At 33.7% G+C, this 15,250-nt stretch overlaps 3 protein-coding genes across 3 annotated transcripts; 1 reads left to right on the forward strand and 2 right to left on the reverse strand.

The window, feature by feature from the left end:
• Positions 1 to 6,225: 6,225 nt before the first annotated feature.
• Positions 6,226 to 10,230, reverse strand: Polr3G (RNA polymerase III subunit G). The gene is made up of 4 exons (XM_089639952.1): positions 10,072 to 10,230; positions 9,341 to 9,469; positions 8,980 to 9,125; positions 6,226 to 6,674 (listed from the first exon to the last, which is right to left on the reverse strand). The coding sequence occupies exons 1-4, from the start codon at positions 10,228 to 10,230 to the stop codon at positions 6,440 to 6,442; spliced, it is 669 nt and encodes a 222-aa protein (XP_089496078.1). The 3' UTR covers positions 6,226 to 6,439.
• Dph3 (Diphthamide biosynthesis 3) lies at positions 10,212 to 12,119 on the reverse strand. Its single transcript, XM_089639953.1, has 3 exons — positions 11,897 to 12,119; positions 11,700 to 11,774; positions 10,212 to 10,351 (listed from the first exon to the last, which is right to left on the reverse strand). The coding sequence occupies exons 1-3, from the start codon at positions 12,002 to 12,004 to the stop codon at positions 10,280 to 10,282; spliced, it is 255 nt and encodes an 84-aa protein (XP_089496079.1). The 5' UTR covers positions 12,005 to 12,119; the 3' UTR covers positions 10,212 to 10,279.
• A 230-nt stretch (positions 12,120 to 12,349) lies between these two features.
• On the forward strand, positions 12,350 to 15,149 carry Tim9b (Translocase of inner membrane 9b). Its single transcript, XM_089639954.1, has 3 exons — positions 12,350 to 12,460; positions 12,549 to 12,644; positions 13,872 to 15,149. Exons 1-3 carry the CDS (start codon positions 12,437 to 12,439, stop codon positions 14,046 to 14,048), a joined length of 297 nt encoding a protein of 98 aa, XP_089496080.1. The 5' UTR covers positions 12,350 to 12,436; the 3' UTR covers positions 14,049 to 15,149.
• Positions 15,150 to 15,250: the final 101 nt, after the last annotated feature.

A 15,250-nucleotide genomic window follows, 5' to 3' on the forward strand; every position in this document is an offset into this window, starting at 1 on the left:
AAAGGCTGGAGGTCATCCACCATCAGTGGCGGCCGGTGGTCAAAATATGTGGGGGTTCACGGATTACAACATTAAGTCATAAAATAAATTAAATAAATGTACATACCTATTTATAAAGAAGTTCTATTCTCTGCTCCTTTTGTTTAGCGAAGACCTCTATCAATGCTAAACACTGATAGTGAGTTCAGTCTGTCTTGGCTCAACGTGTTTAAAAAAGATTTTATTCTTTTTAACGTTGAGAAACATCTTAAGCTTTCAACTGAGGTCATTCCAAAGGTCATGAATGGTGCACAAAAGTTTTAGTAATTTCACAGTCTCGGTAAGTCTTCTAATAAACAAGTACTATAAAAAAGTTGTAAAATTGATAAAGCGCCGTTAGCTTTTGAAAAATCGTCGCGGGTGTAAATTGCACAGAGTTCACCTTTTACTGAACTTTATTTAGGAAGTCATACGTTTTAAGCGTCACATTGAAATCATGTTCTGGGAAATTTGACCTGTATCGATTTTTATTAAATAGCTCATTATGGTGTTTAACTTAGGCACGGTAGCCTGAATCCAATTGTATTCTTATGTCAACTTTTTCTAAAACCTTTAAGCTCAAAACTTTTTGTAAATGTAAATGACAAGAATTATGTTTTTTGATTTTTTCAGAAAGGTGAGTTACATCAGTAACACCGCCAATTGTCCAAACTGAATCAATATCGTAAATTAAACACGGAAAATAAAATAAACTATTCAATTGATCACATGCACAGAGCTACGAAGCTTTGTTATACATTGTTTTATGATCGAGTAAACTTCTTCGATCCAGATTTGCACTCTTGTTTTATTATCAGTTCAGGTTTTAGGTGGACCGGCATTTTTTATTATCACTTTGTTTTCAAAACTCGACCTATTGTTCTTAATGTATTCCACATTCAAACTCATTCTTAATTTATACGTTGAGTAAACACAAAAGTAATCATAAATTAGTACAACCTGCAATTGATATGCCTTATTAATAATTGATATACAAGATCGATATAACCTGCAATTAAACTTCAAAACTTTCGCAGAGTAAGAAAAGTTTTAAATTCAACAGACAATGCCCGGCAACGGCGAGTACTGACTAAACTGATAATAAGTAATCTGACCATCACTCATCTCTTAATGACATGTTTTATCCTGTATGCTTGTATCGAAGAAGCGGAACATTCGCTGAAAAATAGCAGATGGTAAATTGAAACCACGATATCGACAATAATATCAAACATACGCATTTTAGTTTAACTTTCTACTGAATAAACCGTTCCTTCTGATGTGGTGGTAAAACCCCGAACGCCGTCCTTGATAAGGTATTATTTGCAAGGAATAGTATGAACTGGTATGTACCCACCCTTTCGACTGTTCCACAGAATATGCGACAAAGCAGTTAAATTTTGGATCGCAATCGAAAACGAACTGCTACGAACATAGGCACAAGTCAAAGTCGGTCTGCAAGTTAACCCCTCCGACTTTTCGCGAACTTGAAGCTAAGATGTCTTTATCGAAATGTCAATTTCACGAAAACGTTGTGTTATTACCGCCTCACAATCAAAGCTCTATAAATGAAACATTACTGAACGGAGCCGAATAGTAAAAACTGTTTTAGAAAGGTTACAAAATAGGCTTTCAAATTGTTGTATCATAAATAAATATTAACATTTGTAAATATTTAAATTTAGAATGGAAACATGAAAAAATTGTAAAAATGACTCACCTGTAATGTTTTATGTAAAAACGATACTAAAATCACGGATAATGTAAAAAAAAAACACTTATTTCATCGTACAAATGTACAATAAACAATTCTGTCACTTCACTTTTTGACCATTTCATACAAAATATATTTTTAAAAAAACAATTAAACTTGCGAGGCGGGTCGGCACGTCAAACGGCTTTCTTGGCGTCGTTTTACGATTTGGCTGGTAAAATTTGCTTCCACTGAGTAGGTCTTTTTACGGGTTTCTATGGATAACTTTGAATAGAGATGTGAAGCTTCATTCAATACGAATATTCTACTTTATGTTTTAGGGATGTCACTAGAAGAATAACGGAGTTATGACGATTTTTGTGGAAACACACGCGTTGATGTGTAAACACGCTTATTGTACTTGACTGCTATCGTTATTTTATCGTGTATATCTGCTTACGTTGCTGACCGGTTAAGCGCGCTTAATAAGTAGGTACCTTTTGTATGAGATATTATAACCGAACCGAGTTTCGTATTGTGATTAGCCATGTCGGAAATCTTGTTGGTTGTTCGGCGCTCGGGAGCACATATTAGCTGGCCGCCACTGTCCACCATGTACCCGCTCTGGTATAAGTAACAGATGTTTACTCCTTCAAAGCTCTCACAAAGGACTTTACATTTATTTTTTCAAACAAATCTATACCTTCAATGTCCCTGCATACGGGTTATCAAGCGTTATGTAGGATGCCTACAATACGTAAAAACACAGAATTAACAATATTTAAATATATCAAGTAGAGATCACACGGCAAAGGGGTCTCTATATTTAAATATATACAAGTAGAGATCACGGTAGGCACGGTAGATCACAAGGGCTATCTATATTTTAGGCTAAATTTGTTACAATTAAACCAAAATGGTCTCTGCGGACCTGATAGTGTTCAAAATTTCTAAAAATTTCAAGATGCAGCACGATTCAAATCCCTGTAAATATACCACCAGGTAAAAATAATACTGGGGGTAGCATTTGGTACCTCTACCCCTTTTGAGGCCTGGGCTCGGGTTTATTGAATTTTTTGAACCCCCTGGTAGGAATTTCACAGCTGTCCAAGACAAAAGCCGCTAAAATTTTTTTTTTTTAATAGTTGTACTTCAAACACTATTGGGTTCACAGAAACTGTTCTAATCTCAAATTGTAACTAATTTAGTCATCTTTTAACCCTTAGAAGACAGCTAATATTTTGTAAATATCTCAAAGACAAATATAATATTGAAAATTATATTTGAAATAATTGACAGGCATCTACAATGTCAATGTTTTACTTAGGAATTTTCATGGACACTATTGAAATGTGTTAAAAACTTGTAAAACCTAGCTCTATACATTACACATTGCAGTGCACCTGAAGGTAGTCATGATTTCATTGAACTGCTATTGTAGTTGGTCGTATCCTAGGGGTTAAAGAAGTTAGAATAAGCCTTTCCTGAAATGTTAGTCCTTCAGGATCAAAATCGGCAAAAACCGAAAAAAATTTTGCACTTTTTAAGATACATATTTGTCAAGGATCAGGAAGTCTGCCGAGGTCAAAAACTTGTATTTTTCAGTTCTCCTCCGTCATGTACAACACAGCAAAAAATCATAACTACCCCATTTAACGCAAGGAGAATCTTTAAATTTACTGTACTATAATATCTTATGAGGGATTTCTTTTTAAAAAGTATCCAACATTATTTTTAAGATAATGTTTTGTTTCCTGAAAAATGAAACAGATATTTTAGAAAATTTGACATCATGGACCAATAAATGGTAGTTTTTGCATTATATTATTTCGTAAATTATAAAGAGCACAGTTCTGACAATAGAGAATATGATTTGAATTTAAAGTTTGAAGGCAATTTAATAACATGTCAAAGCAAACCGGTTTTATTACAAATGAAAAAAAATTGGTGTTTATATTTTTCAATAATAATGTAGGTATGAATAATCCATGTCTTAGCCCTTCATATTTCACTGCAAGAAGATGTAGTTAGTAAATACGACAACGTTATAAATATGTACTACAACTTTGATTTGATGAATTTGATATTTTACTTGCATCATTTGTGATCCAAGATGCACATTTATTTATATTTTTTAGATGATAATCAAAATTGAGGAAATATTTTTCCACTAAAGTAGTAAAATACATTGTTCCCTCATTCCTGTGTATATAAAATTTAAAATATTAATTTGGTGTGAAATTTATCATTCTTACAAAACCCCAGCGTTTTTTGAATATGAACTTCTTGTTGTGGCAATAATATTTATCTAGTTTTCCAAAAAAATTAATTCAATGTCATATTTATTTTCATTCCTAGTATGATTCCTATTTTTTTAATAATAATTTTTGATCTCCAATTACATATTAATTTGCTTCTCAAAATTCAAAGAAACAATCAGTATATATGTCTAACTAATAATATTATGTTTAATATTATTTTATGTTTCACTAATTTGTAATGATATATTTTTTATACTTAGGTTTTAGCAGTTTATAATATGAAAATGTGTTTATTATTTAGATTAGGCTAAATATTTGTTTAGTGGATGATAGAAAATCATTTTTCAGGTAAAAGCCTCGCTTTTGAATATTAAAATTGCATTTAAATAATTTATTTATGTTTAGTCCTTCTATCTAGTCAAGCATAAGAAGTTGAATACAATTAAGATATTACAGTTGACAATCTGTCTCCGTTGTTGCCAGCAACTCTCAGTTGACAATCTGTCTGGCAAGCATAAGAAGTTGAATAAAATTAAGATATTACAGTTGACAATCTGTCTCCGTTGTTGCCAGCAACTCTCAGTTGACAATCTGTCTCTGTTGTTGCCAGCAACTCTCAGTTGACAATCTGTCCCCGTTGTTGTCAGCAACTCTCAGTTGACAATCTGTCTCCTTTGTTGTCAGCAACTCTCAGTTGACAATCTGTCTCCTTTGTTGTCAGCAACTCTCAGTTGACAATTTGTCTCTGTTGTTGCCAGCAACTCTCAGTTGACAATCTGTCCCCGTTGTTGTCAGCAACTCTCAGTTGACAATCTGTCTCCTTTGTTGTCAGCAACTCTCAGTTGACAATTTGTCTCTGTTGTTGCCAGCAACTCTCAGTTGACAATCTGTCTCCTTTGTTGTCAGCAACTCTTAGTTGACAATTTGTCTCTGTTGTTGCCAGCAACTCTCAGTTGACAATCTGTCTCCGTTGTTGTCAGCAACTCTCAGTTGACAATCTGTCTTCGTTGTTGTCAGCAACTCTCACTGTGAATGTTGTATAAAAATAAAAACTTTATTTTACCCATCTTAAATTACTCCTGTATTAGCATTTATTTTTACATGCAATTATTTTCCAAATCAGAATTTTTACGTAGTAAAAATATCAATTTACTATAGTTACATTCTATGTATATATTTATAAGAAATATTTTATTTGGGGAGAATATAACATGTGCGTTGTAAGAAGGTATGTATGTATATCTTTTGAAAATATTAAAACTTATAAAAAAATTTGATTAAGTATCTAAGCCGAAATGGATATGTCCAGTAACAATAATAATTATCATTGTCGTTCTTTACTTAAATAGTTTTGCAGATAACTTGTGTTTGCTGATGTCCGAACATTTGTCAACGCTTTTAGCACATTTTTTGTGACATGCTTTCTTCACAATAAATTTATTGTAATAATTTTGTGTTATTATTTCACTGAACTTCGTAATGCTTTACCACACCGGAACACCAGATATTATTATTATGGTGACACTCGTCAGGGAAATGAATCCCAACATATGCGGGATAGTTACTACTAATAACCATTTTATTTGTGAAAACATACAGTTGCATACATATTGGATTGCTTACTCATTTGCTGTATCAACAAGTGAAGTTTCCGCTAATAATATATTTTTTTACAAAAATATAGAATGATAAAATGTAAAAAACAATATACATAATTGTTATATGAATGTATGAAAATGAATAAAAAAAATCAGAGCAGACTTTCTCTAGTGAGGCGACTAAATAAAACTATCCATCGCCCAGGTTGCCAGCACTGACACTAGTGAGGCGAGTAAAGAAAACTACCTAACGCCCTGGTTAAAAAACTGAATCTATTAATCTAGTATCTAAGAAACATTAAAAATATAAACATAGTGGTTAAATCAAACTATATAAAAATAATGTAAAGTAATAAATATAAAATAAAACTTCTCTTTTAATGTGAATAACGCACAAGAGTCATCACCAGGGCAATAATGCTAGTATCTACCATTCTAAAAAGTCCCACAAATATACTGTATATTATTTTATATTAATTACGTATATATATGCGAAGCACCTATTTGAAAGCGCCTGTCCCTTAGATGAAATTTGTAACCTGGCTGTGGGAATTGTGAATCATTTAGAAATGGAAAAGTAATCGGGACAGTTACCGTTTTACTTGTTAGATTCTTACGCACCGGTTCAGTGTCGGTATAGTTAAGCCATCCTCAAGCCTGGTTTAACTGTATGTGTGCTGTAGAAATAAGTCAAGTTTTTCACTATTTCAACCTTACGCACCGCACAATATTTACACTGCATTTATAAGTAAGGGGACTAGGATTTAAAAACATCACAAAATATTTACATAAAACTCAATTTTATACAAATAAATTTACATGAATATTTTAATAGCAATATATATGTACACAAATATACTTGAATATTTTTAATACACTGGACCATCATCAAGATTTTCATCTTCATCTTCGAAACCTTCTCCATTATCAAAATAGTTATCCACATAGTCGGTTCCATCATCCATCTCCTCATCAGGATCCTCTCCTTCCTCCTTCTCCGAGTCCTGGTCGTTTTCATCGGCATTCTTCTCCGTTGCATTGGTGGTTCCCTCCTGCTTCACAATGTCCTTCTCATTCAACTCTTTCTGCTCTAATTTCTTCAGTCTAAAATAAAACAAACAAAATTAACAAAGGGGCCACGAACGGTACTTTAATCTTATCTATGCGGCTGTCACATATCTGATCCATGAAGTGACAAAACTTGAAGTGGATGGGATCATTGAAAAGGCCAGGGTTGTAAAGATTAAAAAGATACAAATAGTTATTAAGTACGGGTAAAATGGGGTTTGATAAATGAAAAAATTTGTGCATTCATCTAACTTTGCTCATACATTCTTCTAGGCCAGGGGTTCCCAACCCCATGCCAACAATTCGTATGTGCCCGCAACATTAATTAAAAATGTGAATTATTTTTATTTATTTGTTAGAGTTTTAATTTTTGAGTGCCTAGGTTTATTAAATACGTTCGTATGTTTGCGATATTGTATGTATGAGTGGTTCTTTTGCTGACAGTACTTGTCGCAACCTGTCTAGCGGCGAGCCAGACTGCACTCTTCACGCTAGCCTGGAACGGAGAGTTCTATTTGCACATCACTCCTTGTTCATGCAGAAAACCCGAAGTGAATGAACGCCACAAACTAAGCCGATGAACGCCGAAGGCGCCAAAACACATGGCACATGGCTCTGCCAGCTCTGTCTGTCAGTGAAAGCAATAAGCATGGCCCCGACAGCCAAACTGACAGCAGTCACGTGCTCGTACCGTCCCGATCGGTTCGGCGATCATCGGCTCACTTCGGGTTTTCGGCGTGTACAAGGAGTGATGTGCAAATAGCATTACCCACCTGGAACCGCGTTGTTGTCATTTTGATTGCGATTGCTGCCCCGAGTTTGTCTATTAAAAATAGGTGGTGCCCGCCACCCTACCGATATTTTAGAATGTGCTCTAGAGTACAAAAAGGTTGGGAACCCCTGTTTTAGGCAGTAAAAATGAAGATCTGCAGAGTCCCCCTAAAATAAAGTGATATACCACCCCTCAACCTGTCTTATCACACCAAATATAGATACTATCGAGTTAAGAGTTATTCGATTCAGCATGAATGAACACATAATAAAGGTTACCTCACTCGACCTAGTTATTAAACATGTATTTTTTTTAAATCCCCCCCCTTCACCAGTGTTCCACCACTGTTCCGCACTTGCCTCGATGTTATGGGATTTTAAACCTTAAAAAATGCTCCTAGAATAATATATTTTGTTCAATTCTCTTGGCAAGGAAATAATGAATCTTTATTACATTACAAAAAAATTGGTTTTCAATTTGGCACAAATAATGATTTCCACATCTCCAGTGCCATAAGTTTGAGGATTTATTACCCATACTACAGGTTTAGTATAGTTTCCTTTTGATTAAATATTCTTCTACACAAAAGACCAAGACAATAAGAAAATGGGAAACTTATGTCACATTGTATGTATACATATTTATAGTTGGGACCCTTACAAAAAGATTGGTATACAATATTCATAGAGAATTATCGGATTACAGCCATTCAAGTAGGACCAGCATAAAATATAGAACTACCCTTTCCCCTGGAAGTGTGTTAACCTCTTGAACGTCAGCGTATCCTTAAGGAAACATTTAAAAAATCATTTTTCTGAATATAACTAACTATTCTGGGGAAACTACTTATGGTAGGTTATATACTATTTTTATAAATATATTTACAAAAATATAATTTTGCAAAAAACAAGCACCTAAGTTATTACAAAACTAAAATCAGATGTCGCGCAGCGAAAATATGGCATCAGCCATCAAGAAGTTAAAGAATCTTATCTGTAAATCAAATGTAAATTTAGCATCAGCCGTCAAGAAGCTAAAGAATCTTATCTGTAAATCAAATGTAAATTTAGCATCAGCCATCAAGAAGAAAGAATTTTTTCTGTAAATCAAATGTAAATTTAGCATCAGCCATCAAGAAGAGAGTTTTTTTCTGTAAATCAAATGTAAATTTAGCATCAGCCATCAAGATGTTAAAGAATCTTTTCTGTAAATCAAACGTAAATTTAGCATCAGCCATCAAGAAGTTAAAGAATCTTATCTGTAAATCAAATGTAAATTTAGCATCAGCCATCAAGAAGTTAAAGAATCTTATCTGTAAATCAAATGTAAATTTAGCATCAGCCATCAAGAAGTTAAAGAATCTTATCTGTAAATCAAATGTAAATTTAGCATCAGCCATCAAGAAGTTAAAGAATCGTATCTGTAAATCAAATGTAAATTTTCAGTCCTATGTACATCAGTGGAGACAGTACAATTCACAAAAAACAAGTAAATTATTACGAAAATAGTGTCGCCCGGCGATTGACATTTTACCAAGGGTTATTATGAAATACTATTCTTAACCCTTACCTGGTCTCAATATCAACAGCTTTGGGTAATTTTCTCTTCCTAGACTCCTTGTTGCCTTTGCGCATTTGATGTGGGCGCAGTTCAGTGGGCATGTTCGCCCATAAGTAGGTGGACTCCTTGAGACTTTTACCCTCATTTGATAAAACCTAAATAATTCAAATAAAAGGCAAAAGTTGAACATCCATATGAATTCTTTTTTTATGATCCTGCAGCTGAAAACTTCTTTGCAACCTCTATTATTATTTCACTAGCGGTATCCCGCCACGCGTTTAAACAAACGAACATTTACATTTTTATTTATATAGATAGCTACATAGAAGATAGATTTGTAATTTATCAGAAAGGAGAGGTTTGTTTATACCTTATACTTATCAGAGTATCTTTCTATATCTGTCTTCACAGCTATGGGCAGTACAAAAGATGGAGAGTCATGAAGAAAATCAATATACTGTCTTTTTAAGATCAGCATGTAATCCATTGCAGCGTCCATCTGAAACATTAAAAAAATGATGTGAGTAATTACATTGTACTAGTAGCAGCATTTACTTTTTTCAAATTGATTGACCAGCCTGTCAGGGAAAGGGGAAGAAATCAAGCGCGCAGAGTGGGGAGGCGGCGTGACTGTCTCCCTTTCTCTGATTTGTCAATAAATTAATCTGACAGTATACAGGCAACTCGCATAGTGATAAGACTATTTAGTGCTCGAAAATAAAAATGTGCATAAAAATTACGGTAAATTTTAGTTGTCTTACTTTACCGAACTTTACTTTTCTGTGTAGTCTAATTATTTCAATGTGCACTCTTAGGTGGTCAATGTACAATTGATGTCGTAGTTTATTCAAAGCATTCTCGAACCCTCGTGGTGTCAAAAACATGATCACGGGATTTGCCTCAAGCTCGTCGAAATGATACCCAGATTTTATGTTATGTTGGGTAAGACTATCAAATTGGATGTCTATGAGTAGCAGTTACTACCAGAATTTGTGCTGGATTCAACACACATTTTAAAACCTTTTCCTTATTGATCAAATGGAAGATTACTTGTAAATCTGCTACCTTCCTATCTATATGTTTTCTAAAAATAATATTAACCTGTAAAGGCAATGGTTTGTTTTCCAATTTTGGGAACAATGGCGGTGGCCCCAGGAGGTTGGGCCCGGGAACGCCTTCTCCTCTGCCAATGCCCATGGACTGCATCTGCTCAAAAGTCAGGAAGGAATTATTCCCCCTGCCGCGACCTCTTCCCGCCATCTTTAGTTTTCCTTATTACTCTTTTCACACAAAATATGTAATTATAAAACTACGCCTTCACTAGCTCCTTCTTCTTGTCTTCATCTGTTGACACTTCTTCAGCCTCGGCTTGGAACTTTTCCTGAAAGATTACCAACATATTAGAATATTGCTGTGAAAACGTTTTGTTAATTTAATTCATGATTTAAAAATAAGGTACTTATTTCTCTAACCACCGCACTTTTAGGCATAGATGATGGAAATTACACTTTGTTTTAACAATTACTTAAAGAAACAACTAGTTACATGCACAAAATAGGTTATTAGGTTCTTAGATTATGTCAATTAATTAAAAATGCATACTTAGATTGAAACGAAACCTATGCAAGTGACTTTTTTATATAGTGGCATTCAGAGCTCTGGGCCAAAAAGGCCCCTTTCTCTTTCATCATGAGTTTAAATTGTGGTTGTTGGAAAATATTTGATTTAGTTTTTGTGAAATCTTTTTGCAATGGGTACATGGCTGCAGTTAGGGGAATATTTAAAATTTACGTAGTATTTGTTTCAGTTTTTTATATTTAGTTTTGATATTTACATCGTACTGGGCGAGACAATTGATGGACGCGTTTTCATGGGTTGGAATGCCCGAATAAAAAGATCCCGTGAGACTTAAGATGTGGTCTTTGAGGAGAGGACTTCCGAGCCCCGGTGGAGCTGGGAAACCCTCATCCACTTGGGGGCTCCCAGGACTGTGGGAATGGCTTTATTTTGAAATGTTTGTAGTCTTTTTATTTGGGTTTTTGAAGCGTGGGCCCAGATTAGGTTTGCGTTGGTTAATTTTGGTCTTATCGTGGATTTGTATATTAAGAGTTTATTTCTTGAAGATAATTTCTTATTTCTTTTGCATATCAGGGGGTAAAGGGCTGCAAGGGTTTTATTGGCCGAGTTTAATGTTTCAGTGATATTTTTTTCCCAAGTTAATTTACTGTCAAGGGTAATTCTGAGGTATTTAATTTTTTTTCCAAGGGAAACCTATGCAAGTGTCCAAAGAAGAGAAAATCCAAAATGGCACCAAAGGGATCGTTTTATTAGGTGAATTTTGAACTTTGATAAAATAAAAATGTAATTATAACACATCTTTTGCCATCTATCACGATCTAAATCGTTGTTTCTTGTAGAAATTAAATTGAAACAAAGTGTAATTTACAAAAGATGTGCCTATTAAAAGTTCGGCAGTTTAATGAAATATTTACAAAAGATAATACCGCATGTTATATTTGTATAGGTAACTGAAAACTAATCAATTTGCGAGGAATTCTTTCAAATAATGAATCGGAACATAGTTTTAGGTAAAGTTTTCGACAGGTGTACGATATTGCGAAATGTAAATTGAGAATGAAAGTAGGTAATTACATTACTAATATTTATGAAAATTTATTTTCTATAACACTATTTACGTCGACAAGACGTAATTCAAGGTTACGACTTACCTGATCGTAAATAACTTTAATGATGAGGGAACAACTCGGGCAGGTGGCAACTTCTTCGCCAGCGATTAATTCATCCTAAAATCACATATAATTACGATATCAGATCAGATATATTGCAAGGTAGTAAATAATGCACTAAATAAGGAACATAAGTGCTTTTCTGTTAAGATGGGAAGAATTTTAAATCATAATAATACCTTTGAAATCTGAAATCTGTCGCCGCACGGACACGGGTAGTAATACACCTCTTCTTCCTCGTCGTATTCGAAATCTTCTATTTCGACTTCGTCATGAAAAGATGTCATCTTTGACTGAAAAACATCTAGAAATAGTAATACGCAAAAAGCAAAAATATTTTTCAAAACTCTTTTACTTCATTCAAACCGGCACATGGCAGAATCGCAAAGTGACAGCATATCCCGCTATATCACGTTCAGTTTTGAACTTTTATAAGAAAGTAAGTATACAATAATATTCTTTATCATCAATTACCATACGTACTTTATTTACTTACAGTTAAGTCAAGTTAGTTTGCAATGGAATACAAAAATGGGTAATGTTTTTCTGTTATTGCAACACTGAGGTTAAAATGTCAAAATATGTTCTAATCTAACCTAAAATTGTTGACAGTTTTCACTTTCTTTTGGTGGTTGTGGTCGTTGTGGACCTGGGTTCCGCGAATGTACATTGAATTTGCATGAATATAATTTTCTAAAGACACAAAACTCCTATACAAAATGGATACCATTAACCTTCGCAATGTATGTTTCAAAAACTGTTTATATTTATTTAATATTATTTTTTTATATCTGACCCATTATAAATAAAAAAATGTTTCCTTTTTTGCAGTTTAAAGATTTTATGATGCTGTATAATGAAACCACAGAAAAATGTTTTACAAAGTGTGTAAATAACTTCAATTCCCGGCAACTTGACAGTGATGAGGTAAGTTAGAAATTATTCGCAATATCATTATTTTTGGTTACTAGAGACGCGTTACTTTTATAATACACTTACATCGATGTGCTTATGACTGAATAAGTCAAATGTGTGGTTCCCATTGGTTCCTGATTTAATCCTCTTTCAGAAAAGTGAGACCTAAGCAGCTAGATTCTCGTTATACTCTTGAAATCACTTGACTTAAGTATTCAAATAACTTGATCGTACAATGTCTTCCTCAGGCGTCCCCAACTTTTTATACTATTCACTTTCGTGTCATTTATCACTCCGTCCATGTGTCTAAACTATCTCAGCGTAACTTTCTTAACCAGTGGAACGCCGATGGGTCTCTGGAGAACATGCAAGCATTTTAATACGATCCTTATTAGAATAATTCGCGATGCGATTTCGATCTTAATGCTTTGAAAAATGTATAAAAAACATAATCAGCATTGTTTGGGCTAATAAAACTTTAGGTTCCACTAATATTTTTCTGTTTTATGCTCTGGCCTTCAACAGGTTAATCTTATTATTTACGCTTACATCTCCGTTGCATTCTTTCTGGATCTCCACATTTTTAACACAGTCATACACAGTTTTACACACATACGCCTCAGGAATCTCATTTCTACAGTCTAATTTCATTCTTCCTTCTCCAGTTACTTACCTGGCGTTGCTACCTACCACCTTACTTTTTTTTGTATTATAGCTACTATTTAAACATTGTACATACAGAATATGATAGTGAATATATGTATAGTATATTGTATTTCTTAGTCCTCCTCACTAGAGTGACCTGTGCCGAGGCAGACTAAGTTATTCTTTTCTGTTTTATTAGTTTTTCATTAATCTCTTTCAGCCAAATTTTTATTCTTGATTTTTAATCATTTAAATTTATGTACTATTCGCTTTATATCTGGGGGAAGGATGGTATAGAGTTTTATCGCAAAGTAATTTTTATTTCATTTTGATTTGACCTAGCGTGGTGAATATATAATAATTGTAGAGGATTCAGTATTTTTGAATAGTTTCAATAGTATATTCTTAGTATATATTTGTTGTACATACCTGATTTCCATAAATAGGCGTCCCTACATCCCACCTTACATAAGCTGTCTAATATCTGATTGTATCATCTGCATTTAGTTTGAGCCCATCTATGCTGAAAAGGTGGGAGGGGGGGTTCGAACACTAAAAAACTTGATACACTACAATAAAAAATGTATTTTCCAGTTGCGCTGTACAGAATCGTGTGCAGGAAAGCATATCAACTTCTTCAACAAGGTAATGAGTTGCTATCTGGACGCACAGCAAGACATAATGACCAAACGGATAGCGGAGGCCCAGTTGGAAGCCGCCCAGTCCTCTCAGACGCCTGCTGAGGTCGCCGTCCCGCCACCAAGCCATTAGGATTAAATATACATGTTATTTATTATTGTTAATTTAACTGTATAGTACTCTCTCAGTAATCCGTCGCTCGATCATCAGACAGCTACTATAATCCGCCATTATTTTTAATAGTTGAACACACAAAATCAAGCTCTATAATACGCTAATATTCGTATGTCAAATTCAGTAGTCACCGCGTGCCCAGACTCAAGCGTTCTACATGGTTTTTACGTTAGCTTACTGGTGACATTTTTTATCAAAAAGCAGTTCTTTTATGAGAAAATTTATCAAAAAAACGATTTCCAAGTTAGTGAAGTAAACTCAAGGGAAAATTGTAATATTGATACTGTTTTAGTTAATAAACATAGTTTAATATCACTTGTGTAATGCTAAAGAACCACGTGTTGCGTGAAAATCGCGATATTGAATTAAAAATGCAGAAATACCTGTAAATTCAACTTGGTTGTGTAAAAAGTTGACATCTCCAATTTATATATTTTCACTGTTATTGTTCTAAATATATCTTTGCAATTGTTATAAGTTGATTAAATGTAATATATTTTTTATTAAAATTATACTAATTACAGAAAAAAACACATCTGTATACAAGTAAAGTGCACTATCTTCGGGAGGTGATTCTATGTGATTATACAAGTAAAAAACATAGAATTTTATTTCGAAATTCCAACATTTTAAGGTAGTTTTCAGGCAAATAAGTTGATTTGTACAAACAAAACGATGGAATTTCAAAAAAAGTTATTTATCTTTTTTACTTCTACCATCATGCAGAATCACCTCCCGAAGTTTGTGCACGTTGCCCCCGGACACAGTGTACATTGCAGTTGTTTGATTTTTGACAAAAATTTTTGAAAATTCATTCAACAATCTTCAGACACAATTTTCGCAAAACAAAACATTCGTTTCTTTTGCATTACATGGGCGAAATGTTATTTTGAGTATAAAAATAACACTAAGTTGAAAATATGTACTAAAAAAATTCATAGTAAAACACAGTTTTTACAAAATATCTGTTTTAATTATTAACATATTTGCTTTCACTAAATAGACAATTGCTCGATTTTTGGGATGGCGGATTAGAGAGCGAGCACTGTATAATAAAGTAGGATCTATAAAGTAATGCATTTTTATTTTATTAAATAATTAGCGACTTATCTCTTAGTATAATATACACGTATTATATATATAAACTTTCCGGAAGAAAT

This window comes from Hesperophylax consimilis, chromosome 15, assembly GCF_061612785.1.
Source record: "Hesperophylax consimilis isolate HC1 chromosome 15, BYU_Hcon_1.0, whole genome shotgun sequence".
NCBI classification, from domain to species: domain Eukaryota; kingdom Metazoa; phylum Arthropoda; class Insecta; order Trichoptera; family Limnephilidae; genus Hesperophylax; species Hesperophylax consimilis.

What these genes read in the sequence shown, in the direction of transcription:
- Polr3G (XM_089639952.1), bottom strand. Translation starts at nt 10,230, where the DNA reads ATGGCGGGAAGAGGTCGCGGCAGGGGGAATAATTCCTTCCTGACTTTT. An exon ending in ACAAACCATTGCCTTTACAG is followed by an intron (nt 9,470 to 10,071) that starts GTTAATATTATT and finishes TTAATGTTTCAG; the next exon opens with ATGGACGCTGCAATGGATTA. An exon ending in GCTGTTGATATTGAGACCAG is followed by an intron (nt 6,675 to 8,979) that starts GTAAGGGTTAAG and finishes GTTTTATTTTAG; the next exon opens with ACTGAAGAAATTAGAGCAGA.
- Dph3 (XM_089639953.1), bottom strand. Translation starts at nt 12,004, where the DNA reads ATGACATCTTTTCATGACGAAGTCGAAATAGAAGATTTCGAATACGAC. An exon ending in ACAGATTTCAGATTTCAAAG is followed by an intron (nt 11,775 to 11,896) that starts GTATTATTATGA and finishes ATGTGATTTTAG; the next exon opens with GATGAATTAATCGCTGGCGA. An exon ending in TTAAAGTTATTTACGATCAG is followed by an intron (nt 10,352 to 11,699) that starts GTAAGTCGTAAC and finishes GTAATCTTTCAG; the next exon opens with GAAAAGTTCCAAGCCGAGGC.
- Tim9b (XM_089639954.1), top strand. Translation starts at nt 12,437, where the DNA reads ATGGATACCATTAACCTTCGCAAT. An exon ending in ATACCATTAACCTTCGCAAT is followed by an intron (nt 12,461 to 12,548) that starts GTATGTTTCAAA and finishes CCTTTTTTGCAG; the next exon opens with TTTAAAGATTTTATGATGCT. An exon ending in GGCAACTTGACAGTGATGAG is followed by an intron (nt 12,645 to 13,871) that starts GTAAGTTAGAAA and finishes TGTATTTTCCAG; the next exon opens with TTGCGCTGTACAGAATCGTG.